The sequence below is a fragment of the Amblyraja radiata genome, chromosome 37 (assembly GCF_010909765.2).
Source record: "Amblyraja radiata isolate CabotCenter1 chromosome 37, sAmbRad1.1.pri, whole genome shotgun sequence".
In the NCBI taxonomy this organism is placed as follows: domain Eukaryota; kingdom Metazoa; phylum Chordata; class Chondrichthyes; order Rajiformes; family Rajidae; genus Amblyraja; species Amblyraja radiata.
In genome coordinates, this window is record NC_045992.1 from 18,754,085 (window position 1) to 18,780,713 (window position 26,629).

Consider the following 26,629-nt stretch of genomic DNA (forward strand, 5'->3'; position numbering starts at 1 on the left):
TTCAATAAAGGCTCAGAGTGCTGGCGTAACTCGGCGAGTCGGGCAGCATCTCTGGAGAACATCTCTCTTGCCCTCGAAACACAACTGTTCAAATCCAAAGATGAATTGCCTTGTGGCCCTGGTAGCTGGTTTCATTCTCAGTGCCTCTCCGGGTAAGGAAATATAACTATTTTGTTGTCCTCTAGTTTAACTGTGGAAAGGCAGTTTAGATTCTCAAGTGGGATTGGAATTCTTGGTTAAACATTTAGCTGTGTGCTTGTTCATATGTAGAGAGTCTGTTACTGAATATGGAGTTAGTTATTGTCAAGTCAAGAGTGTTTTACGGTTGTATGTCCCAGATAGAAGGAATGGTGACATTTCAGGTCGAGACCAATGTTCCGTCTAATTTTTAGTAGTTCGTGTACGCGTAAATCTTGTATGGTGCAATTTTTATGCTGTATTGCAATGTTTTAATGTAATACAAATATCAGAGTTGTAGAAATATGAATCAATTAATGAAGTTATGTGTTCAGTTAAGATGTTATCCTATACTTTGAAGTTTGAACTAATTTGTTTAGTTTGTTGTACAATTAAATAAAATATCAATGAGTATTTGTTCCCCTCCCCCTCTCTCCTCCACCTCTCCCCTTCCCTTTCCCCATGCCCTCACCACCCATCCCTCCCTTTCTCAGTCCGCTCCCTCTCCCTCCTCTACAAGGTCCAGTCCCGTCTATTTACTCAGCGGGACTGGCAGCATCAGGTTATTAAACTTGGCTCGGACAAAACTCTGAACATTAATAGCCCATTATCTGTTATTTGCACTTTATCAGTTTATTTATTCATGTGTGTACATATTTATACAATGGTCTATGGACACACTGATCTGTACCGTAGTCATGCCTGCTATGTTCTGTTGTGCTGAAGCAAAGCAAGAATTTCATTGTCCTATCAGGGACACATGACAATAAACTCTCTTAAATCTTGAATCTTGAAGCATCTCTGGACAGACAGAATAGGTGACTTTTCTGGTCGAGACCCTTCTGCAGACTGAGAGTCTGGGGAAAGGGAAATGAGAGATATGAGAGGTGATGTAGAGAGATATAGAACAAACTGTTTCACTAACGCAATATTCCACCACTCACCGATAGCCCCTAACTGCTTTTCCCCCCTCTCCTTCTCCCCTCCCTCTCCTTTCCCCTACCCTCAGTAACTCCCTCCCTCCATAACCCCTTCCCCCTCCCTATCGCCCTTGATGTCATTGTGAGGTGGAAGCTGCTGTGTTTTTTTATTTTATGTAAATAAGAACCCACTTTGATGTCATTGTGGGTGGATCACTGCTGGTGGGCAGACAGGTGGTTTTAAGTGAGTTGTTTAGTTTTCAACGTGAATAGCTTGTAAAAGATGGCATCAATCTGAACGAAACTTATTTTTCACCTCACAGGACAATGGTGAGTGAGGTGGTGCAAAAATTGTACTGCTATTGTGTACCGTTTTTGTGCAAATGTACGTACACTCCGGGCAAACAAACAAGATGAGAGTTTTAGTAATGTACTGGACCAAGTGGGACCCGTTGGTTCTTGTTCCCCCAACGCAATAATCCACCACTCACCCATTCCCCCAGGGGTCAAGGAAAGAGCGTTCACATCACGGCTCTGTTTCCACCAAATCTTTCCACCACCACGCACAAGAAGCGACCAGACAGACACCATTGTATGCAAATGCCGAGAAATGTGCTCAGCTCTGCCTGAACAACTTCTAATCTTGTGTGGGGACTCAATATGAAGAACACGTTCTCCCAACGCAACCCCTTTCCACCACTCACCCGTTCCCCCAACGTAACCCGTCCCCCCAACGAAATATTCCACCGCTCACCCATAGCCCCCAACTGCGCATGCTCGGCCCATTTTCCCTCAACACTCCCCCCTTCCTCTTCACCCTCTCTCTTCTCTCCTCCTCCCTTCCCCAACTCCCTCCTTCTCCTCACAACAATGTAAGAAATCTCTCGTTGCACTGGATGGAACACTGTTGATTGGCAGCTGAGATCCCAATATGGCCATATGTGGACCTATCTATATTCTGTACAGCTCTGTTGATGGCGCGTACCTGTGGCAATATTTTGCCAGCAGCCCAACAGAAGAGGATAATTTACAGCTACAATCAACTTACCTGGATCAGAAAAACGGCAGAAATTGGCAATATATATATATTCAATGGTATATGGACACACTGATCTATTCTGTATTTATTTATGCCTACTATATTCTGTTGTGCTGAAGAAAATAAATTATTTCATTGTCCTGTCTGGGACACATGACAATAAGCTCCCTTGAATCTTGAATCTTGTGCCACTTCCCTATTCTTGTATCAGTTCCCAGTCCTGTGTCCAGATATTACCACCCTTGATCTATCGGAGACTAACTTGAGCCTCACAAGTCTCTATAGTTCTGCAATTTAGTCATGCCATGTGTAAAGGAGTGATAGCTGACACACTGTAACCTTTACTGGCAGTTATTTATAGCACATGGCACACACGTCCCAGCACTGACTGCATCCAGCCTTCAGGCGTATTGGGACCTAGTGGGAGGAACAAAGGGAGGATACTACAGTTATACTAATATGATGGGGCGTGGTTAGTGGTGATGAGGTAACTACATTATAGGTTGCATGCATAACCCATCTACATCCTTCCCCTTACAATTTAAACAAGTTACAACAATGGCAGGTTTGTTATACAGAACCTGCAAAGCTAAGCATACTCTCCGTAGCGAGCCGGAGGTTTTACAATCCGACCCGAGCGAGTGCGCACAGCACCTTCACCCTCCCCACCCGAAAAAAGAGGAGGAGGGACTGGAACAGAAACAGGACGGGGAGAGAAGGTGGGCGGAGAACCCAGCTTGGAGGGGGAACGGAGAGGCACAGGTGAGCCAGGTGAAACAGAAGGGGTAGAATGAGCAGGAGTGGGAGAAAGAGAAGACCTTGCAGGGGACAACAGAGCCTGAGGAGCAAAACCGGGAGGAGCAGGGGGGGGTACCCGAGGCAAAAGGACCGACCGTGGCATGCAGGGAGCAGAGGGTACGTTAGTGGAGGAAGGCTCGACACGCGATGGAGGGGTATACGGAATCGCAGGAGGTGGTTTGGGCTCGTTAACCGCCAACAGGTGCTGGCGGCTGCGTCGGTATACAGTCCCTTCAAAATCCACGAGGTAGGTCCGTGGCGCGCTGTCAAACCCGACGACGGTGGCAAGTCGGGAGTAGCCGGTGGGCGTCTGCAAACGGACGACCTGTCCAGGCATCAGTGGCGAAAGAGGGCGGCAAGATTTGTCATGCGAGCGGCGCTGGATTTCGTGCTTCTGGGCAATACGTTGCTGGACATCAGCAGGCTGCAGGACTTTGGGCATCAGGGACTGCTGGGCAATAGGCATCGGAGGGCGGACAACACGGGACATGAGTCGCTGGGCAGGGGATCCCATGGTACTGTCTCTGGAAATGTTCCGAAGGTTCAGGAGACCCTGATAGAAATCCCCGTTCGAGAGGCGAGTTTGTTCAAGCAGGTGCTTAGCGCTGCGGACCGCCCGTTCAGCTAGACCATTGCTCTGCGGGTACTCCGGGCTGCTGGTGAAATGATTAAAGTTCCACTTTGCAGCAAACGCACGAAATTCGGCGCTGGTGAACTGGCGTCCGTTGTCTGTCTGCAGCCGTACAGGGGAACCAAACGTGGCAAAGTGACGGCGGAGTTTGCTGATCACCATCTCGGAGGTGATGGCAGGGAGGAGGTCCACCTCGAACCAATTTGAGTAAGAGTCTACTAGCACAAGGTATTGCTTCCCACGCCAGTCGAAAATATCGGCAGCCAGAGAAGACCAGGGCATGTCAGGGGCAGGCTGCTGCAAAAGCGGCTGTCTTTGCTGATGCGGGGCAAGAGAGTTACAGTCCGGACAGGAATCCACCCTGGCCTGGATGTACTTAGCCATGGCCGGCCAGTAGTACTGTTCCTGGGCATGCGAGATAGTGGCGTCTGCCCCGGGATGCCCCATGTGGGCGGCGTCAAAATACAAGCCATGCAGCGAGGCAGGGACGACCACTTTGTGTCCTTTTATAATAATGCCGTCCCGGAGGACCAACTCATCGCGGACCAAAAAATAGGGGTGGACGCTAGCAGGCAACGAATTCCGTTTGGTGGGCCACCCGCGCTTGATGACAGCAGCAAGCTGCTGCAGGTCGGGGTCGTTTGCGGTATGTGCAACCAAGCATTGTAGTTGCTGAGAAGGGACGAAGTTAACGTTCAGTACCTGTAAGTCCGACTGCTCGAAGGGGTGCCGGTCGCAGGAGGCCCGGGGGGCCCGGGACAGCGCATCAGCCACATGCATCTCGGTGCCCCTCTTATATATGATTTTAAAGTCAAAGCGCTGTAGCTGCAGCATCATCCGCTGTAGCCTGGCAGGAGCACAGTGTATATGTTTGTTCAGTATCGTTACCAGTGGCTGGTGATCCGTCTCAACGGTGAACCTGGTGCCAAATAGGAAGTCCTTGAACTTCGAACACGCGAAAACCACCGCCAGCAGCTCCTTCTCTATCTGAGCATAGCGCTGCTCAGTGTCCGTCATGGTCCTAGAGGCATAGGAGAAGGGCAGCAGCTCATTCTTCCTTATCTGGTGGAACAGCTTTGTTGACATTACGTTCACTTTCGCCCCCGTGTCCAGCTTAGCAGAGAAGGACTTGTTGTTTACAGTTATATTCACAGAAGGATCAGGGAGGCGAGATCGGCTGTGGAGGAGAGTGTAAATACTTACATCTCCCGTGGAATAGCTGAGCTCAGAGTCGGGGGCAGCGTCAACAGAGGACTGAGAATCCATCTCGCTATCAACTTGCAGAAGGTTGTTTAGGAGTTGTCTGGTAGCTGAGGGCACTTTCCCACGGGACCGGCAGGCAGCTGCAAAATGGTTCCTTCTCCCGCAGAAATTGCAGGTCTTCCCAAGGGCTGGGCACTGTGATTCTGTGGAGTGCACGTAATTGCAGTTTGGACACTTTTTCGATCTCGGGTCCCGGGATGTACGAACGGGCCGCGGTGGAGGGCGAAAGTTGTCCCTCATACGACGTTGTCCAGCAACACCAGTTAGATTTATGGCTCGGCTGTCAGACCCCCTCTATCCATGCGGAGGGGTGACCACTTCGGCAATGCGGCACGCATGCATTGCCTGAGTCAGGGTTAGGTCAGGCCGCTGCAGCAGGTCGGCACGTAGCTTCTGATCAATCATGCCAGTGACGAGAATGTCTCTGGTGAGCTGGTCGCGCATGGTTTCAAATCGGCACCGCTGGGCAAGGTGCCGCAGGTCGGCGATGAAGCACTCAACAGGTTCATCCGACTGTTGCTTGCGTGAGGAGAACCTGGCCCGCTCCAGTATACGGTTGGAGGGCAGGTCACATATCTCCGCGAACTTGCGCAAAAGACATACCGGGTCGTCGGCCGATTCAGCTGGCTCGACCGGCTGCTCGTTGTCATCCAGGACTGCTGGTTCGTAGACAAAGGCTTGAGCTCTCTTCATTGCGTCGGGACCGGCCAGGTTGAGCAGGAGTGATGCTTTGACCGCGGCTGGATCGTTCCGGTGCGCAATATTGACGTAGTGAGTGTAGTCCATCACAAAAGTCGACCATCGCTCCGCAATGTCAGCGTCGAAGACAAGGGGAGATGGCTTTCGGCATGAGGATGCCATGTCAAGGGAAACCCAACACTGGGCACTAACGGGGACAAAATAAATGAAAACCGGTAAACGGGAAGCGCGAGTTTTAAACTTCTGACGCCATGTAAAGGAGTGATAGCTGACACACTGTAACCTTTACTGGTAGTTTATTATAGCACATGGCACACACGTCCCAGCACTGACTGCATCCAGCCTTCAGGCGTACTGGGACCTAGTGGGAGGAACAAAGGGAGGATACTACAGTTATACTAATATGATGGGGCGTGGTTAGTGATGATGAGGTAACTACATTATAGGTTGCATGCATAACCCATCTACACCATGTTTCAACATTTAGCTCCTGCTCACGAATGCATTAAATATTATTCCCCTTTTCCTACTTCACGCTCCCTCCCTCCAAAAAATGGGATCCCATTGTGATGTCATTGTGGGGTGGAACACTGAGGAGCGGCAGACAGGTTTCTTTAAGTGTTTTTTGTTGTTGTTTTAAACGTGAATAACTTGCAAAATATGGCATCAATCGGAACAAAATTATTTTTTGCACATCACGGAACAATGGTGAATAAGCTGGTGCAATTATTGTACCTATATCGTGTACTGTTTTTGTGCGCAATTATAGGTACAAACAGGCACACAAATATAGAAAGAAGATGAGAGGTTTAGCAATAAACAAGACTGTGGGGGGTGGGTCTTTCTGGAGCGCTAGTATGGGTGGTGTGGGCCGAAGGGACTGGTTTCCAGAGGGCTAGTATGGAGATTGTGGGCTGAATGGATTCTAGGGCTGGTAGGTCAGTCACTCAGGCCTAGTGGGCTGGCAGCTCAGTTACTCATGCCTGGTGGGCTGGCAGTTCAGTCACTCAGGGCTGGTGGGATGGCAGCTCAGTCACTCAGGCATGGTGGGCTGGCAGCTCAGTCACAGGCCTGGTACGCTGGCAGCTCAGTAACTCAAGCCTGATGGACTGGCAGCTCCGTCACTCAGGCCTGGTGGGCTGGCAGTTCATTCACTCACGGCTGGCAACTCAGTTGATTCATGATGTGGGTTCACACACACACACCGTCCATAACACACACACCTTCCATAACACACACACACACACCCACACACACACACATCCTCCATTACACACACACACTCACACCCACACACACACACTCCCTCTCACACACACACACAATCCATCCCACACGCACACACAGCCACACACACACCCTCCATCTCACACACACCCAAGCACACACACACTCTCACACACACACACACACACCCACACACACACACACACACACACACACACACACACACACACACACACACACACACACACACACATTCACAATCCATCACACACACACACACTCACGGCTACACACACACACAGCCACCCTCCATCTCACACACACACACACTCACAGCCACACAGACATTCTCCATTTCACACATACACACTCACATACACACTCACTCACACACACTGACACTCACACTCTCTCACTCACACACACACAAACTAACACACAACATATATATGACAGTAGTGGTGCCATTTTTTTTTAGCGCTATTGTGTACCGTTTTGGCATAGTTCCGTGATCACAATTACGCAGACACAAACGCACGCACACATAGAAACAAACAAGATGAGAGTTTTAGTAATATATAGATACTAGACCAGTGGGACCCGTTGGGCCCCATTCCCCCAATGCAATATTCCCCAACTCATCCATTCCCCCAACGCAGCCGTTCCTCCAATTCAATATTCCACCACTCACTCATAGCCCTCAACTGCGCAGAGGCGGCTCATTGCCCCTTCTCCCCAGAATTCCCTCCCCTCCTCTTAACCCACCCTCTTCCTTCCCCTCTCCTCCTCCATGCCCTCATTCACCTCTCCCTCTCCTTTCCCATACCCCCAGTCACTTCCTCCATCCCTCCATAACCCCTCTCCCCTCCACACCCCCTTCTCTCCATTTATCTCCCTGCTCCCCCATTCCTCATCCATCCCACTCCTCCACTAAACATAACATTTGAATAACATTTCTACTCCTCCCCTCCCCTCCCCCTCTCCCTCCCTCTCCTGTCACTCAATCTCAGTCGGCGCTCCCCGGAGACAATCAACCGACCCCACATGGGTGGGGGTTGGCATTGCGGCTCCCTGGAGCCAATCGACGGATTGTTGCACCGGCACTCAACTCCCACTCATCCCACCTCCCCGCAATGAAAATGTCGATTTATTTTGTAAGTGAAACCTCTCCCCAATTCCACCACATCCACAATCAAAGCCGTGATGTTGTTTTTAAATGAATCCTCCCCCCAAGAATTTGATTAAAACCGAATTTTAAATTATCTCACTCTCTCCCTACCCTCCTTGAGGTGGGAGCTGCTGGAACACTGCTCAGGGGCAGGTTATGTAAATGAGATCACTGTCACTGCCACTGCTGATTCTTTGTCAAACTGGATTTTGTAATCTTATAAATGTGAATAACTTGTAAAATATAACATAAATCTGATAGAAACTTGATAAAAACACACCACAAAACAATTCTGAGTAAGATGGTCCAGAATTGTAGCGTTATTGTTAATAATTTTGGTGTGAGTTCAGGGTCTCACTCACACGCAGACATCCAAACAGACAAGATGATAGTTATTAGTAGTAAATAGATTGAAGATAGATGAATGAAAGATTTGCAAAAAAGTAAAGGTGATAGAGGAAAGAGGCCATTGTTAGCTGTGAGCTGGGAGAGAACGAGTTACAGACAATGAGACTCAACTAGATTACTTTCAAGCCGTACAACCACTTGGGTGGGCGGGGGTCTCGACCAAAACATCACCTATACCTCTTCTCCAGAGAGGCTTCCTGACCCGCTGAGTTACTCCAGCATTTTGTGTCAGTATTGTTCTATGTTCATTGAAAGGAGTTGCTTGTTTTCAGAACAGCAGCAGAACGATCTACAGGTGTCTCTCACACAACCTTCTCTGTTTTATTCTCAAATGCACAGTTAACTCTTTGCAGTGTTACTCCTGCGGTAAACCACCAGGAAAATGCGCGGATGAACCTGTTAGTTGCAATCCGACGGCGGAAGTATGCTTTCTTGGGGCTTGGAAGACTGATAAGTAAGAACCAATTTGAGATGCGCACCTCTAGTTTAGAGATACAGCGCGGAAACATACCTCCACCACCCTTTGTGTGAAAAGGTTACCCCTCAGATTCCTATTAAATCTTTTCCCCCTTCACCTTAAACCTGTTCTCAATTCATCTACCCTGGGCAAGAGATTCTGTACAGCTACCCAATCTATTCCTCTCATGATTTTGTACACCTCTATAGGATCACCCCTCATCCTCCTGCGCTCCATGGAATTGAGACCCAGCCTACTCAACCTCTCCCTGTAGTTCACACCCTCTAGTCCTGGCAACATCATCGTAAAGATGTTATGACTGTACGATTCAGTGAATAAATAGCTGATTTACTCATAGAAATGGCAAAACTCAGTGGCATTCACACAAAGGATGGTGGGTGTATGGAACAAGCTGCCGGAGGAAGTAGTCGAGTCTGGGACTATCGCAACATTTAAGAAACAGTGAGACAGGTACATGGATTGGACAGGTTTGGGGGATGTGGACCAAACGCAGGCAGGTGGGACCAGCGTAGCTGGTATGGGCAAGTTGGGCTGAAGGGCCTGTATCCACGCTGAATCACTCTAAAATGGGTCATGAACTATGAACACAGAAATTATTTAACTGTCAATTCTGTTTTTCCAGGTGGTATTACGTTTCGCGAATTTGGATGTAGTCACATTGTTGCTTGTAATATCGAGCAAACTGTTGATGGTGTCTCGGTCTCTATCCACTGACCTCTGCAATGCGAGTGATCAAGTTAAATTATCTCTTCTGCTGTTCCCTGCTCTGGTCTCAGTCTGGTTTACAATATTTATGTGAAGCAAGTGCACAATAATAACGCACAGTGCAATCTTCTATGTGCTTTTTGGCTGAAGATCAGGATAATGAGTATTAACACTTGATTTCCAAGAAATGAGCTACTTAATCTAACAGATGTGCAAATCCTTTTCATTTCAAAATCAGTAACCCTCATCCACAATGCTTGATATTTGCAATATTTTAATAATCTGTATAATAATAATAATAATCATATAACTTGTAGTTTGTACCATTACTCTGTTCATCTGTTGCCGCATCTCATTAAAGTACTGATTTTCAATTAAAAATGTGAGTGTGATTCTTTCTTTCGTAATTTCCAGGAGCAGGATCAAGCCATTCGGCCCATTAAGACTACTCCATCCTTCAATCATGGCCGATCTATCTTTCCCTCTCGACCCCATTCTCCCCATAACCCCTGACACTTGTACTAATGAAGAATCTGTCAAAGCCTCTATCAAATTCTTCAAGGCAATTTTATAAAGTGCCTGACAAGATATTATTACTACACTGTATAATTCTGCGGCACGGTGGCGCAGCGGTAGAGACCCAGGTTCCATGTTGACCACGGGTGTCATCTGTATGGAGTTTGCATGTGACTGCGTGGGTTTTCTCCAGGTGCTGCGGTTTCCTGCCACACTCCAAATACGCCCAGGTTTGTAGGTTAATCGGCTTGGTAAAAATTGCAAATCTCATCTTGTCTGTGAGTGAGCGTGTTTGTTTGTTTGCCAGCTTTTCAGCCAAAACGGTACACTGTAGCGCTAAAATACCCCCTTACTCACCATTGTCCTGTGTCAAGTTCCGTTCAGATTGATGTTATATTTTACAATCTATCTATCTATCTATCTATCTATCTATCTATCTATCTATCTATCTATCTATCTATCTATCTATCTATCTATCTATCTATCTATCTATCTATCTATCTATCTATCTATCTATCTATCTATCTATCCATCCATCTATCCATCCATCCATCCATCCATCCATCCATCCATCCATCCATCCATCCATCCATCCATCCATCCATCCATCCATCCATCCATCCATCCATCCATCCATCCACCCACCCACCCACCCACCCACCCACCCACCCACCCACCCACCCACCCACCCACCAACCCATCCATCCATCCATCCATCCATCCATCCATCCATCCATCCTTCCATCCATCCATCCATCCATCCATCCATCCACCCACCCACCCACCCACCCACCCACCCACCCACCCACCCACCCATCCATCCATCCATCCATCCATCCATCCATCCATCCATCCATCCATCCATCCATCCATCCATCCATCCATCTATCTATCTATCTATCTATCTATCTATCTATCTATCTATCTATCTATCTAATATATAAAACTCTCGCCCCATCCGTCCGGCTGGCGTCCGGATCCCTTCCTGCCTTTCGATTCGTTCCCGCCGTGCGATGTCACAATGCCCGATGCTCGCAGACGTCCAATCGCGATGCCCGACGCTCGCAGACGTCCAATCGGAATGGATTCATTTACATGTACGGCTTCCGGCCGCATTTCTTCCTTTGATTCCCTGCAACTCCGAAACCGGACGCAGAATCGCCAACATCTTTTCCATTTCGGTAGATATTTCACTTTTCTTTCTAAGTATCCGCTCCTCATTACATTTCGTCGTGTTTAAGTACACGTTTTTAATCAATTCCTCCCCCCCCCCCCCCCCCCCCAATATTTCAAAACTAAACTGGCTTCTCACCCACAGAAGCTGCACCAGCCCCAGCCCCTGATGAACGTTCCATCGTGTGATGTCACAATGCCCACTGTTCACATATGTCCAATCGGAATGGATCATTTACATATGCCTATGCAGGAGCCCCAGCCAATGGTGAACGTTCCATCGTGTGATGTCACAATGCCCAAGACATCGTTGCCATAGAGAGGGAGTACAGAGAAGGTTCACCAGCCTGATTCCTGGAATGTCAGAACTTTCATATGAAGAACAACTGGATAGACTCGCCTTGTACTCGCTAGATTTTAGAAGATTAAGGGGGTATCTTATAGAAACGTATAAAATTCTTAAGGGGTTGGACGGGCTAGATGCAGAAAGATTGTTCCGGATGTTGGGGAAGACCAGAACAAGGGGTCAAAGTTTAAGGATAAGGGGGAAAGCAGAATCGCCGACATCTTTTCCATTTCGGTAGAGCTTTCACTTTTCTTTCAAAGTATCTGCTCCACATTACATTTTGTCGTGTTTAAGTGCAAGTTTTTAATCAAATCCTTCTTCCCCCCCCCCCCCCCCAGTTTTTCGAGAGAAAAAACTGGCTTCTCACCCATACAAGCAGCCATTTCGGTAGACATTTCACTTTCCCTTGCAGCTATCCACTCCTCATTACATTTCGTTATGTTTATGTCCATTTTTTTCATTAAAACCATCACCCCCCCCCCCCCCCCCCCCCCCCCCCCCCCCCCCTCACTCATTTGTCGCCTCCTGCTGGCCAGCAACCTCAAGCGACGCCATTTAAAAACTGCCCTTCGGGAACGGCTCTACTTCGAGGACCACGTCTCCCGTGGGGGCTACGGGTAGGCAACGGCTGCGTTGGGGCATTACACTTCTAAGGCTCTGTGTGTGGGGATGCTCCGTGTGTGTGATGCTGCCCCGCCACCCCCCCCCCCCCCCCCCCCCCCCGCGTTGCCAAGACGGACCCGACTTCGACGACTTCAAGATACGCTATTTTAAGACGGCCGGGACCCGACTTCGACGACCACGTCTCCCCTGGGGGCTACAGACAGGGAACGGTCTTTATACACTTTTCCAACTCTGTGTGTGTGGGTGGTTAGTGGGGGTGGTGCCGCCCCCCCCCCCTAGTGGGGGCTACGGGTAGGGCACGGCTACGTTGGCTAAAGGGATCAGGGGGTATGGAGAGAAGGTAGGTACATCACTCCCCCTACCCCTCCCTCCCTCCCCACTCTTCCACTTCTCCCCCCCTTCCCCTCCACTCTCCCTCCCCTCTCTTTCCCCTCTCTCCCCCACCCCTCTCCCTCTCCCTCCCTCCTCCCCATCTTCCCCATCCCCCCTCCCCCACATCTCTCTCCCCATCTCTCACCCCCTACCCCGCTCTCCTTTCCCTCCCAACTCTATCCCGTTTCCTCCTCCTCCTCTCCCCTCCCTCCCCTCTTCTCACCCCCCCCCCCCCGGGGGGTAGGGGGTGAGAGATGGGGAGAGAGATGTTGGGGAGGGGGGATGGGGAAGATGGGGAGGAGGGAGGGGGAGGATGGGGAGGTAGGGGAGGAGAGAGGGAGGGGGAGAGGGGTGGGGGAGAGAGGGGAAAGAGTGGGGAGAGAGTGGAGGGGGAAGGGAGAGAGGTGGAAGAGTGGGGAGGGAGGTGGGAGGGGGTAGGGGGAGTGATGGAAGAGGGACAGAGGGGAAGGAGGAAGGGGGCGGGTGGAGAGAGGGAAGGGGTGGTGTAGAGAGGGAAGGAGGGTGGGGAGAGGGATGAGGAGAGGGAAACATAGAACCATTGAAATTAAGTGCAGGAGTAGGCCATTCGGCCCTGCGAGCCTGCACCACCATTCAATATGATCGTGGCTGATCATCCAACTCAGTATCCTGTACCTGCCTTCTCTCCATACCCCCTGATCCCTTTAGCCACAAGGGCCACATCTAACTCCCTCTTAAATACAGCCAATGAACAGGCCTCAACTACCTTCTGTGCCAGTGAATTCCAGAGATTCACCATCTCTGTGTGAAAAATGTTTTTCTCATCTCGGTCCTAAAAGATTTACCCCTTATCCTTAAACTGTGACCCCTTGTTCTGGACTTCCCCAACATCTGGAACAATCTTCCTGTATCTAGCCTGTCCAACCCCTTAAGAATTTTGTACGATTCTATAATATACCCCCTCAATCTTCTAAATTCTAGCACGTACAAGCCGAGTCTATCCAGTCTTTCGTCATATGAAAGTCCTGTCACAAGGACCACATCTCTCTCCCCATCCCCCTCTCTCACCCCCTACCCCGCTCTCCTATCCCTCCCAAATCTGTCCCGTTTCCTCCACCTCCTCTCCCCTCCCTCCCCTCTTCACATCCCCCCTCCCCCCACCTGTGTGTTTGGGGGCTGGTTAATGTGAGTTTGATGCCGCAGGCCCCCCCCCCCCCCCCCCCCCCCCCCCCCCCCCGCAAAACGCCGTTGGGGAAACAGACCCAACGGGCTGCACTTGGTCTAGTCTATCTTTAAAACTGTGTGCCTGTCGCCTGGCGTCCGTCCGGCTGCCTGCCTGCCTTTCGATTCGTTCCCATCGTGTGATGTTACAATGCCCAATGCTCGCAGATGTCCAATCGCAATGCCCGATGCTCGCAGACGTCCAATCGGAATGGATCCATTTACATGTACGGCTTCCGGCCGCATTTCTTCCTTTGATTCCCTGCAACTCCGAAACCAGACGCAGACTCGCCGACGTCTTTCCAATTTTCTTTCTAAGTATCTGCTCCTCATTACATTTCGTACTAAACTGGCTTCTCACCCACAGAAGCTGCACCAGCCCCAGCCCCTGCTGAACGTTCCATCGTGTGATGTCACAATGCCCAATGTTCACATATGTCCAATCGGAATGGATTCATTTACATATGCCTATGCAGGAGCCCCAGCCAATGGTGAACGTTCCATCGTGTGATGTCACAATGCCCAATGCTCAGACATCGTTGCCATAGAGAGGGAGTACAGAGAAGGTTCACCAGCCTGATTCCTGGGATGTCAGGATTTTCATATGAAGAAAGACTGGATAGACTCGCCTTGTACTCGCTAGATTTTAGAAGATTAAGGGGGTATCTTATAGAAACGTATAGAATTCTTAAGGGGTTGGACGGGCTAGATGCAGAAAGATTGTCCCGGATGTTGGGGAAGACCAGAACAAGGGGTCAAAGTTTAAGGATAAGGGGGAAAGCTGAATCGCCGACATATTTTCCATTTCGGTACAGATTTCACTTTTCTTTCAAAGTATCCGCTTCTCATTACATTTCGTCGTGTTTAAGTGCACATTTTTAATCAAATCCTTCTCCCCCCCCCCCCCCCCCCCCCCCCCCCGCCACAATATTTCAAAAATAAACTGGCTTCTCACCCATAGAAGCAGCACCAGCCCCAGCCCCTGGTGAACGTTCCATCGTGTGATGTCACAATGCCCGATGCTCACAGATGTCCAATCGGAATGGATCCATTTACATATGCCTTTGCAGGAGCACAAGCACCTGGTGAACGTTCCATTGTGTGATGTCACAATGCCCAATGCTCAAAAGACATTATAAAGTTGGTGGACCACATCTCCCGTGGGGGCTACGGGCTAGGGAACGGCTGCGTTCTGCACTTGGTCTAGTAGACATTTAAAACTTTTCAAAACCCCATCCCAGCAAAACGCACTCACGAAAGCTGCCCGTTTTATGGGTGTCACAATCTCAAGTGGCACAGTTTCAGATTTAGCTCATTACCGCCAGATATTTCTCCCATTTCAAAACCCCACTTTCTAGTATATTACTAAAACACTCATTTGTCTGCGTGCATGCGTGTCTGTGATGTTCTGAAATACGCCAAGACGGTGTTTCACGTGGCCGTTCACAATTGCCGATGTCTCCCAACTGTTGTTAGGTGCTGATATTCTACGGGCCCACTCCCTGCTGGTAGACGCCGACCACGTTGAAATATCTGGCGGTAATGAGTCATACATGGTAAATGGTAGTGAGTTGAGGAATGCAGTTGAACAGAGGGATTGGGGAATAACTGTGCACAGTTCCCTGAAGGTGGAATCTCATGTGGATAGGGTGGTAAAGAAAGCTTTTGGTGTGCTGGCCTTTATAAATCAGAGCATTGAGTATAAAGTTGGGATATAATGTTAATATTGTACAAGGCATTGGTAAGTCAATTCTGGAGTATGGTGTGCAATTTTGGTCGCCTAATTATAGGAAGAATGTCAACAAAATAGAGAGAGTACAGAGGAGATTTACTAGACTGTTGCCTGGGTTTCAGCAACTAAGTTACAGAGAAAGGTTGAACAAGTTAGGTCTTTATTCTTTGGAGCGCAGAATGTTAAGGGGGGACGATAGAGGTCTTTAAAATGATGAGAGGGATACATAGAGTTGACGTGGATAAGCTTTTCCCATTGAGAGTAGGGAAGATTCAAACAAGAGGACATGACTTGAGAATTAAGGGACAAAAGTTTAGGGGTAACATGAGGGGGAACTTCTTTACACAGAGAGTGGTAGCTGTGTGGAATGAGCTTCCAGTGGAAGTGGTGGAGGCAGGTTCGATTTTATCATTTAAAAATAAATTGGATAGGTATATGGACGGAATGGAGGGTTATGGTCTGAGTGCAGGTAGATGGGACTAGAGGAGAATAAGTGTTCGGCACGGACTAGAAGGGCCGAGATGGCCTGTTTCCGTGCTGTAATTCTTATATGGTTATATGGAGTCGAACCTGAAACTGTGCCTCGATGTGCTGGAACTATACTTGAGGCTGTGATGCCCAGAAAACGGGCAGCTTTAGTGAGACTGTGTTTAGCTGGGTCGGGTTGGCGTCGAGGTTATTGGCTGTGTCCATAACGGCGGATCCGAATACATTCAGACCGTCGGGGTCACCAATGTAGCAAGACCAAACAGGTAGAGTAAAATAGTTTTATTGTCAAAACAACATTTAAACCGCACGGGCATCTGGTCGAGGGAAAAACGGGGTTGTGAGCTCTTGTTAATGGGAAGAGCACCAGCTGTACAACTGCCCACTGTCAACAGCCAGGTCAACATTCTCTGACAGGGTTCCGGCTTCTGACAGTTGACAGGTGTCAGTTCGAGGACGACATCCACCTAATTTGAGGAATGACATTCTTGCTATTGAGGGAGTGCAGCGTAATTCCCGGGATGGCGGGACTGTCATATGATGAGAGAATTCGGCGGCTGGGCTTGTCTATATTACTAAAACTCTGTTCTTGACCGGTTTTGGCTTTCTGTGCTGCGGTTTCCGAGAGTACGCCGCCACCTACGGCCGTCATTACTGGCCACTTCGCTCAGAGCCCCCCTCCGCCACATGTGTGCGGAGGATTTTTCCCGTCGATGAAAATTGACAGAGATATTAATGTTTTTACAACATTCCCCATTCTCTCTGCTTCCCCCGCTGGAGGGAGGGGGAGGGACCATAAAACCAGGAAGTGGTGTGCCTCAATCAGCCTCTGCAAGTGGTGTGCCTCAATCAGTCTCTGCAAGTGGTGTGCCTCAATCAGAGCTTTGAATGACACTGACAAATGTCTACAGCACTGTGAGTACCCTTAATTTGGTTTGAAAATGAAAATATGGTTAGAGGTAAAAAAAAGCACTGCTTGCAAATGGTTGTTTGGGTTTGGGTTGAAGTAAAAAGGCACTCTCTCTCCCCCCCCCCCCCCTCCCTCTCCTCTCCCCCCCCCCCCCCCCTCCCTCTCCACTCCCCCCCCCCTCCCTCTCCTCCCCCCCTCCTCCATCTCCTCCCCCCCTCCCTCTCCTCTCCCTCTCCTCTCCCCAGCTCCCTCTCCTCTCCCCCCCTCCTCTTCTCCTCTCCCCCCTCTCCTCTTCTCCTCTTCTCCCTCTCTCTCCTCACACTGCTCCCCCACTCTTCTCTCCCCCCTCTCCTCTCCCCCTCTCCTCTCCCCCCCTCTCCACCCCCCCCCCCCATCTCCTACCCGCCCTCTCAGTCCTCTATCCGGCCCCTCTCCTCCTCCCCCCCCTCTCCTTCGCCCCCTCTCCTCCTTCCCCCCCCCTCTCCTTCCCTCCCCCCTCTCCTCCACTCCCCCCTTTCTCCTCCCCCCCTCTCCTCCTCTCCCCTTTCTCCTCCCCCCTATGTCCTCACCTCCCCCACCCCTTCTCCTCCTCCTGTCCCCCTCTCCTCACTCCCCCCTCATCGCCTCTCCCACCGTCCTCCCCTCCACACACCCCTACCCCCTCCCTGCTCCCGCACCTCTCCCCGCCCCTCATCTCGCCACCCCCCTCTAGCACTTCCCTCTCTCTCCCTCCCCCTCTCTCCGCCCCTCTCTCCCCCCTCTCTTCTGACCCCCCTCTCTCCCCCCCTCTCTCCCCCCCCTCTCTCCCCCTCCTCCCCCCTCTCTCCCCCCCCCCTCTCCCCCCCTCCCCCCCCTCTCTCCCCCTCTCTCTCCCCCCGCTCTCTCCCCCCCCTCTCTCCACCCCTCTCTCTCTCTCTCTCCCCCCTCCTCCCCTCCATTAGCGTGAGTGCGGGAGGGGGGGGGGTAGTTAGTGTGTGATGCTGCATGCCGCCTCCCCCCCTCCCCCCACAACCGCACGTTGGGGGAACAGACCTAACGGGTCTGCACTTGGTCTAGTATACTCTGGAATTTAGAAGGATGAGAGGGTTTGGACACGCTAGAGGTAGGAAACATGTTCCCGATGTTGGGGGAGTCCAGAAGCAGGGACCACACAGTTTAAGAATAAGGAGTAAACCATCTAGAGCAGAGATGAGGAAACACCTTTTCACACAGAGAGTTGTGAATCTGTGGAATTATCTGCTTCAGAGGCCGGTTCTCTGGAAACTTTCAAGTGAGACCTCAATAGGGCTCTTAAAGATAGCGGAGTCAGGGGATATGGGGAGAAGGCAGGAGCAGGGTACTGATTGGGGATGGTCAGCCTTGATCACATTGAATGGCAGTGCTGGCTCGAAGGGCTGAATGGCCTACTTCTACACCTATTGTCTATTGTTTTGTATTTCTTCAAGATCTTTGTTAGTTAAAATCACTCTCTCACATTTTCCTTGTATGTCTTTACCTACATCGCCAGGAACTTTACGAATATCGTCAGTTACCTGTTGAAAACCTGTAAGTTATCCGTTAATGTTTCGCCACGATCTCAAGGGAAGTGGTAGCTTGTGGGAATAATGGAGGAATGGCGTTACTGGCTTGAAGGGCCGAATGGCCTACTCCTGCACCCACTGTCTATTGACTGTTGTCAATTGTCCAACTGGATGTGAAAGTGAGATAACATAGAACTTGTGTCAGAAGGTCATAAGGGATAGGAGCAGAATAAGGCCATTTGGCCCATCAAGTCTACTCCGTCATTCAATATTGGCTGATCTATCTCTCCCTCCTATCTCCATTCTCCTGCCTTCCCCACATAACCTCTGACACCCGCACTAATCAAGAATCTGTCTATGCCTTAAAAAATATCAATTGCCTTGGCATCCACAGCCTTCTGTGGCAATTAATTCCTCAGATTCACCACCCTCTGACAAAAGAAATTCCTCCTCATCTCCTTCCTAAAGGAACGTCCTTTAATAAGTGAACTCGGTATTACAACTGCCCAGGTCATGGGTCATTCGGGATAAACATTCTCGCCAGCTGAGCCACTGTGTGTGTACGGACCTCTAAGCGAGTTTGGTATCTCGATAAAAGCAAGCAATCATGGGATTTGTCAAAGGTCATTCGGGATAAAATGCGAATGCGGACTCAGCGCTGTAAAAACTGTGTAGAAATTGTTAACTATTCTACCAAGGAATTAATCTAGAATTCTGTCAACTCAACAGCTCCCTGTCGTGTTCTGCTTAAGAAAGAACTACAAATGCTGGAGAAATCGAAGGCAGACAAAAATGCTGGAGAAACTCAGCGGGTGAAGCAGCATCCATGGAGCGAAGGAATAGGTGACATTTCGGATCGAGACCCTTCTTCAGACACCTTCTACTTGTTCTCCTGTTCACACACTATTTACACAGTCCCAGTTCTAGTTCATTTCATTATTCTGCAATTATGAGGTACTCATAAAGTTAAAGAATTTATTATTTTCATTTAATCCTTCATGTGTTTGCTACTGGAATGAGAAAATATTACTTGTGTTTGAAACATTCTCTTATCTTTATTCATAATTTATGTGTAAAAATATATTGAATCTGAGGCAGGCAGTGACTGTATCAGTGTGATGTGGGCTGATACTCCACCTATAGGTGGTGTGGATGTACCGTTAAGGCAAAGATTCATCTCCGAGGAAAACTGAGTATAGGGTTGTCCCTGTGAAGGAGCCGCCAATCTGATCTAAGACATTTAACTGTGAAATGCCAGCCTGCCCTTTAGTATTGGATAGATTGAGAGGAGGGTTTGTGCTGGTACAAGTTTGCGGTGGTTGTGGTGCGTTTCCCACAGCCATCTCGCCCAGTGCACGTTGACCAGCCCTTGTTAGCAGAGGCTCTTGGTGCAGGTGTTACCCGAAGCCCAAAGGTTCTGTGGAGGTTCTGCGGTATTTTAGGATCGGGCACGCAGCGAGCTAGCAAGAGGGCAATCATCAGATCAGAGCAGCCCAGGATGCCGAGTGGCCGAAGGACGGGTTTTAATGGGTCGTTATTAAACTGGTCCATCTGTGCAGCATTGCAGCTCTCTCTCTCCCAGATCCCCCACCCCAACGGTAGCTCCCACTCATATTACGGGTTGGCTCCGTGTTTGCCCACTCGCTGGGGCGGGCGGCCCCTCCTTTAAAGAGTGCGAGAACAGGTCCCGTCAGCTGGGGAGCTGCGACCCTCTCCTGACTGAAGCCTCTAGTTTGGCTGCGGTTCAAATGGCTGCAAATTCTCATCATTATCACCGCCCGGTCACCCACTCTCTTGAAAGTATCCAGAGAACCAGCCTCCACCACCCTTTCAGGCAGAGAATTCCACAGACTAACAACTGTCTGTGAGAAAAAGTATTTCCTTGTCTCCGTTCTAAATAGCTTACCCCTTAATCTTAAACTGTGCCCCCTGGTTCTTGACTCCCCCAACAACGGGAACATGTTTCCTGCCTCTAGCATGTCCAAACCCTTAATTATCTTATATGTGTCAATAAGATTCCCTCTCCGCCTTCTAAATTCCAGAGTATACAAGCCCAGCCACTCCATTCTCTCAGCATATGACAGTCTTGCCATCCCGGGAATTAACCTTGTGAACCTATGCTGCACTGCATTTCGCTTACCGCCACAACAGATCAACGATGGATGTGATCTCCACTCCGCTCTGGACCACTGACAACAAAAACTCATATGTCAGCTGTTGACTACAGCTCTGCATTTAATACAATCATCCCCTCCAAGCTGGTTACCAAACTCTCAGAACTGGGTCTCTGCGCATCCCTCTGCAATTTGATCCTCCACTTCCTCATTCACAGACCACAGCCTGTCCCTATTGGTGGAAGTATGTCAGCCTTGATAACAATCCGCACGGGAGCACTTCAATGCTGCGTGCTCAGCCCCCTGCTGTACTCACTCTATACTCATGACTGTGTAGCCTGCATAATGCGAACTCCATCATCAAGTTCGCTGACGACACCACTGTTGTGGGACGTATCACTGATGGAGATGTCAGATTATAGAAGTGAGATCGGACTTCCGGTGGCGCTATGGAGAGCTAAGATGTGCACCATTTAGCTCTGCTCCGTAAAAACACGCAAACACACCCGAAAATAAAAAACGGACTGAAGAAAAACGCTTACCGGCAGATGCCCGTTGTCACGTATGTGATGTCATCAGAAATCGACCCGACGCCATTATTGTTAATGAGAAAACGGTACCAGATAACGAACCTTCCCACCCCACCTGATAGAAGACCTAAAACTCGTGGGCAAACACTACAAGAGGAAGGTGAGGAAGTTTCTTAAGGAAGTTTCTCAAGGAAGAAAGCTCTACTTTTACTATGGATCAAGAGCAAGTGCAAGCACTAGGACAAGCTACGGTGCAAGAAATTAAAGACTTGTTGGCTGAAAAGCTCGGAAAGCCTGACATAAAACTGGAGGAGCAACTTACTGCTGTGAAGTTAAATATCGTGGCTGGGAGAGCAGAGATATGTGAGAAAACTGATATGGTACAAGTTTGTATAGAAGAGGTGAATTCCTCCCTGAATGAAGAAATTAAAAGGGTTGAAGCTGTCATCAGCAACAAGTTAGAACCCATTATTGTCACTTCAAGAAAAAATAGTGATGCCATCAGAGAACTGGAATCTGCAACTACAGAGATCAGCCAGACAGCTCAAAAACTGAAGACGGAACTGTAGCGTGTTTAGAAACATAGAAACATAGAAACATAGAAATTAGGTGCAGGAGTAGGCCATTCGGCCCTTCGAGCCTGGGCAGTTTCTGGGCAATTGGGCAAAATGACCGAAAAAAGTCTAGATCTTAAAGGCCACTCTAAACGTCAAAATCTAAGGATTGTCGGGGTGAAGCAATAAAAAGAAGATGGCAAAGATACTCGTGACTTTGCTGCCAATTTACTTCAACAGGTACTTAATCTGGATGAGAGACCAAAACTCGACCGGGCGCAGAGAGCCCTGAGAGTCCGACTGGGACCTGGAGCTCCACCAAGACAGCTTATCTTGAAGCTACATCACGCCTCAGTTCTTGAAGCCATCATGAAGAAAGTGGCAAACAAAAGAAATCTGATCTTTGAAGGAGACAACATACGAATTTTCAGAGATTATCCAGCCGAAGTCATTAAGAAAAGGGCACTCTTCACCAAGTCGAGAGTCATCCTTAGAGACATACAAGATCTCAGATATGGACTAATGTATCCAGCCAAACTCAGGGTCACATACAGAGGGTCCGAACTCTTCTTCACCGACCCAGAGGAAGCATTTAAGTTTGCGCAAGACATTGCAAAGGACAAGTAGGATAAGTAACATTTTGCATAGCTTTGTCACGAAAATACATTGAGCTGACTTTACGAGATCACTTAGGAGGGCTATGTTTTATTTACCTTGAATTTATACTGTGTGTTATACTGTGTGTTTAAAGCACTCCTTCTGTATTCATTTATAATGGATTATAAAAGCTGTAAGGATTTACAAAGGTCTTATAATTTTCTTACACTGTATACATTTATAATGGGTTTAAAACTAAAATGTTCGTATAAGATGGCCGACGCTATTAAGTCTAGGCGAAGATTAGAGATAGAAATGGAATGCATGTGAAAATCGGGGGAGGAGAGGGAGGGTATGGGGGAGAGATGGAGAGGGGGAGATTACTCTCTCCCTGTATAATGCAGCTGTGTCAAAAAGTTGAAATTCTTAGCAACTTATCTAACATAATAACATACTAACAGAAAAAGCCCAAGTACTAAGTCGTATATTTTAATTTAACATTTAATATTGAACTATTAGAGTCATCAAATCTATGTTACGGTTATATAGTCTGTTCATATCCAGAAGGTGGTTATAAATCACACGATATAAAGATGTTTACCTCCTGACAGTCTGCATGACAGAGCGAGAGGGTATAAGGCAGAGAAGGTGGGGAGTAGGGTTAATGTAGTAACAAATTAGGGGGTAGAGGATGGAAGAGTGAGCTGGGGAGTGTTACAAAGTGTTATTGAAAGGGCAATTTAGTGAGAAGTAGTCAGGAAGCATGGAAAGATAGGGGAGTCAAGTAGTGAAGCGAGAAGGTGGAAGGCCCAGGGAGAGGGCAGAGGTTAATAGAGAGAGAGGGGTCGAGCAAGTGTAGATAGGTACTGGATGGACTACTGGATGGACGATACATGCCAACAAGTAAACTGGTTAAAAATGGGGAGGGCAGATTGTTCGCCTTTCAATTTAGGCAAGATTCTTCTCTCTCCAATACATTTGAAGAAATCAACATGAGATAATCCATAGCACCTTACGAATCTGGAAACAGTTGAAATCAACCCTTAAATTGATAAATTTATCTCTCCTCTTACCAATCGCCAATAATCCCTCGTTTAAACCATCTACTTTAGACAAGGCGTTTGTACAATGGGAAAGCTTAGGAATTAAAAAGCTGGAAGACCTTTATGAGATGGGGACCTTCCTCTCATTTCAAGAATTACAGTTGAAATATCATTTGAAAGGTAGTCACTACTTCAGATATGTTCTAATAAGAGACTATGTGAAAATACACATGCAGGATTGTCACCCCATGGTCCAGATATACTAGATGAATGCATGAACAGAAAGGCGGATTCAAATAAGTTAATATCGTACTTCTATAATACCCTTTTAAATCTACATATCCCAACGTCGGAAATAATTAGGCAAGCTTGTGAAGACGAATTGGGTTTAACAATTTCAAAGGATAGTTGGGAGGAAAGTCTTTTATATATACACTACTGTTCTCTTAATGTTAGGCACTCACTAATACAATTTATAATACTGCATGGACTTTATTATTCAAAGTCTAAATTGAACAAGATCTTCCCAAATGTCTCTCCTATCTTTGATAAATGTCTCCTCCAAGAAGCAACCAGAACCCATTCTTTTGTTTCCTGTACAATATTACAAAACTTCTGGAGGGGAATTTTTGATATCTTTTCCAAAATACTTAAAACTAAATTGGATCCCGACATAAAATTGATCACACTAGGTATGTCAGAGGCCTGTTCTGAGCTAACAATATTTCAAAGAGGTTTTCTTAACAATGGCTTGATAACGGCGAAAAAATTAATACTTACATTTTGGAAACTGACAACAGACCCTACAGTGAAGATGTGGATTACAAACATGTCTGAGACACTGCAGTTGGAAAACATTAGGCTTGTCTTGGCGGAAAAAGCAGATCAATTTCTTAAGGCATTGTCACCGTTTACCGAATTCTTACAACAATAGCATGGTGCAACACAAATTAAAATTTATATTCAATGCTGGGTTGGGTGAGGTGGGTAGGGGGACTTGTGGCAAGATATATCTCCACCTTTCTTTTTCTTTCAAAACAATAACAAAAAAAAACAAAGCAAAAAGAATAACGATAAACATAACAATGATATTGATACAAGGGGATCAGGATTACATTAATAACAGGTATAACCTAAATATGACTCCAGTGGCAAAATACACATTGGGTATAGACCTCCCGGTCTCTATGGAAATATAGTTAAATGTTTAAAAGAAAACTTATATATGTAGAACAAAAAACACAAAGATAAAAAGGCAAAAAAAGAAAAAAGGAAGAAACAAAACCCCCCTAAACTAAAGAAAATAAACAAATAAAAACAAAGCAAAACAGAATCTGAGGTGAGAATTTCAACAAATTAAGTCTGTTTGTCGCCAAGTCCGTTCCACCCTATAGAGGTAAAATAGTTTTTATAACGGTTAGGGAGCAATTTATGTTGTGTGAAAGTGTTAAATAAATTTTCCCCAAGTCTTATCAAATTTAACCAAGGGTTCAATCAAAGATACTAGAAAACTGTGCATTGCTACCATAGTTTCGTTTTTAATTTAACATATATTTGAGGGAAATCTACATGTATTTGAGGGAAATGAGTTACCGTATTTCCCGGCAATGAAGACGCACCACCATTTGAGTTGCTAAATTTTGAAAAAAGGATGGCGGGACAGGATCGAGGGTATTGTTTAGTCCAGGGGTCCGCATCCTTTTTTGCATAGGGGCCAGGACCCTCCGGGACTAGCTGCAGTTCCCAGGTCGCCTGCGAGCCCCAGGTCTAGCTGCGGTTCCGCTGTCCGGGCCTGGCGGCCGCTCGCAGCCACCCGAGCCCTGAGTGAGTTTTTAAATGTGAATATCTCATAACTAAACATTTGTGGGTTAGCAGTATATTGCATCAATCAACTCAATTAAATCATTCTACAACAAAATTCAAAAACAAGGATAACACTTTTTATTTCTGTCATTTATGGTAAGATTTACATAATTTAATGTTTTATGTGTGAGATATACAGGGTGTTCAGAACAAAGACGGCAGTTCTTTGACAAATACTCCGCAGTTCGCTATAGGAGATAATAATAATATATTTTATTGTCATTGCACATAAGTGCAACGAGATTTGGTATGCAGCTTCCATCCGATGTCATAACTTAAATAACTAATAACATTTAGATTTAGATACCCCGAGAACATGGATTGTAAAAAGAACATTAAAACAGTAAAACAGTAAAACAGTCAAAGCAGACTAAAGTGCAGATGTGTCTGTGCAACGTGACCATCCGAGGGACACAGTCCATGGGGGTGGGGGGCACTCAGCAGGGCCGGTTCAGAGCCGCTATAGCTCTGGGAATGAAGCTGTTTCTGAGTCTGGAGGTGCGGGTGTAGAAGGCGTTGTAACGTCTGCTGGAGGGAAGTAGTTCGAACAGTCCATTACAAGGGTGTGAGGAGTGTTTATGGATGCTGACGGCCTTCCTGAGGCACCGTGTGTGGTAGATGCCCTCCAAGGCTGGTAGCTGTGTCCCAATAATCCTCTGCGCTCTGTGGACGACGCGCTGAAGAGCTCTCCTCTCCCCCTCCGTGCAGCTGAGATACCACACAGAGATGCCATACGTTAATATGCTCTCTGTGGTGCAGCGGTAGAAGGTTGACAGCAGCTGTTGGGGCAGCCCAGTCTTTTTTAATGTTCTCAGGAAGAACAGTCGTTGCTGTGCCTTCTTGACCAGCGCAGCGGTGTTGGTGGACCATGTGAGGTCCTCTGAGATGTGAGTGCCCAGAAACTTAAAGCTGGACACTCTCTCCACACTGTCCCCGTAGATGGAGATTGGGGCGTATTCTCCATTATGTGACCTCCTGAAGTCGATAATCAGCTCCTTGGTCTTGGAGGTGTTTAGTGACAAGTTGTTGCGTGAGCACCAGTCCGCCAGGTTCTGCACCTCCGCTCTGTATTTTGTTTCATCACCGTTGGTGATCAGCCCGATCACTGTTGTGTCATCTGCAAACTTCACAATGGTGTTGGTGTCGAATGCAGGAACACAGTCATGTGTGAAGAGGGAATAGAGCATGGGGCTCAGTACACAGCCCTTTGGTGTGCCGGTGCTCAGGGTGATAGTGGAGGACAGGTGCGGGCCCAGTCTCACTGCCTGCGGTCGCTCCGTCAGAAATTTCAGGATCCAATCGAGATTTAATCAACGAGTATTCTGGACCCACTGTCAACATCTGAAATTACAGTAAAATATTATATAGAATTAACTGATAAGAGCAAATCTGATTATAACTACTTAACTGTAGAATGGATGATATGTCACTAAAATGCAATTGTTTTTAGGGGTGGGGAGAGACATGTATATTGAAGATGCATTTTTCCTCTAGTAGGTCAATTTATGCCTACTGAATAAATTCTGTATTCATGCC

At 47.8% G+C, this 26,629-nt stretch overlaps 1 protein-coding gene across 1 annotated transcript in view; it reads left to right on the plus strand.

Moving 5' to 3' along the window:
* Positions 1–26,629, plus strand: part of LOC116966381 (prostate stem cell antigen-like) — a 32,641-nt gene continuing 6,012 nt past the window's right edge. The window contains exon 1 of the mRNA XM_033012582.1: positions 1–152. Within this exon, the coding sequence (XP_032868473.1) occupies positions 101–152 (52 nt within the window). The 5' untranslated portion in view covers positions 1–100. The remainder of the gene's footprint in view (positions 153–26,629) is intronic.